The 720-nt window shown below is 36.4% G+C and overlaps 1 protein-coding gene across 1 annotated transcript in view; it reads left to right on the top strand.

Moving 5' to 3' along the window:
• AFF4 (AF4/FMR2 family member 4) overlaps positions 1–406 on the top strand; it is a 95809-nt gene extending 95403 nt beyond the window's left edge. The window contains exon 22 of the mRNA XM_018563228.1: positions 102–406. Within this exon, the coding sequence (XP_018418730.1) occupies positions 102–229 (128 nt within the window). The 3' untranslated portion in view covers positions 230–406. The remainder of the gene's footprint in view (positions 1–101) is intronic.
• The last annotated feature ends 314 nt before the right edge of the window (positions 407–720 follow it).

The following is a 720-nucleotide window of genomic DNA, read 5'->3' as shown; positions in this document are numbered from 1 at the left end:
CAACAAAACATGAATATATATTTATATAGATATATACGCTCGCACTTTTATGCTGCATTTGCCAATTTATTTGTGGGTTGTTGTTTTTTTTCTTCCAGCAGAGTTTTTTACGGAATTGGACAAAGTAATGGGCCCCTTGGTCTTTAACGCAAGCACCATGACAGAACTGGTACGATACACCCGTCAAGGCCTGCATTGGTTGCGTTTAGATGCCAAGTTAAAACATTAAGGACCTAAGGAAATTGGACCCTAAACTTTTTCTTTCTTGCTGCCTCTAATTTTTTTGACAACACTGTGTCCTGTTGAGAAGGAAGACTGCCATAATATACCATTTGGCTGGCACTGAGGACAAATTGCTCTGCACATCTTGGTTTCAGCCATATCCATGACAACACTTTGCTGATCATCTTGCTCAAGCTTCACTTTTTTATTTAAACATAAAGAAACGTATTTAATTTTTTTTTTAAGTAGCATTATGAATGTTTTTTCCATCATTCTACAGAGGAATTTAAATTCCTGATATCATGCACGATAGATTTGTAAAACTATTTATTTTATTAAGCTTATTACAGATGTATAGTGTACCAAAAGGGGGCTTTGTTTCCACCCCTTGTCTATTAGTCTGCTCTTTAGCAGTGTAGGAAGTTACACAGACAAGCAAGTTGTGACCTACACTTGGTAGTATACAAGCCTACACATTTACATGTTCTCTTTACTGAG

Source organism: Nanorana parkeri, unplaced genomic scaffold (assembly GCF_000935625.1).
Source record: "Nanorana parkeri isolate BGI_ZX_2015 unplaced genomic scaffold, ASM93562v1 scaffold643, whole genome shotgun sequence".
In the NCBI taxonomy this organism is placed as follows: Eukaryota; Metazoa; Chordata; class Amphibia; order Anura; family Dicroglossidae; genus Nanorana; species Nanorana parkeri.
The sequence above is the reverse complement of the archived record's forward strand: the minus strand, read 5'-3'. Positions and strand labels throughout refer to the sequence as shown.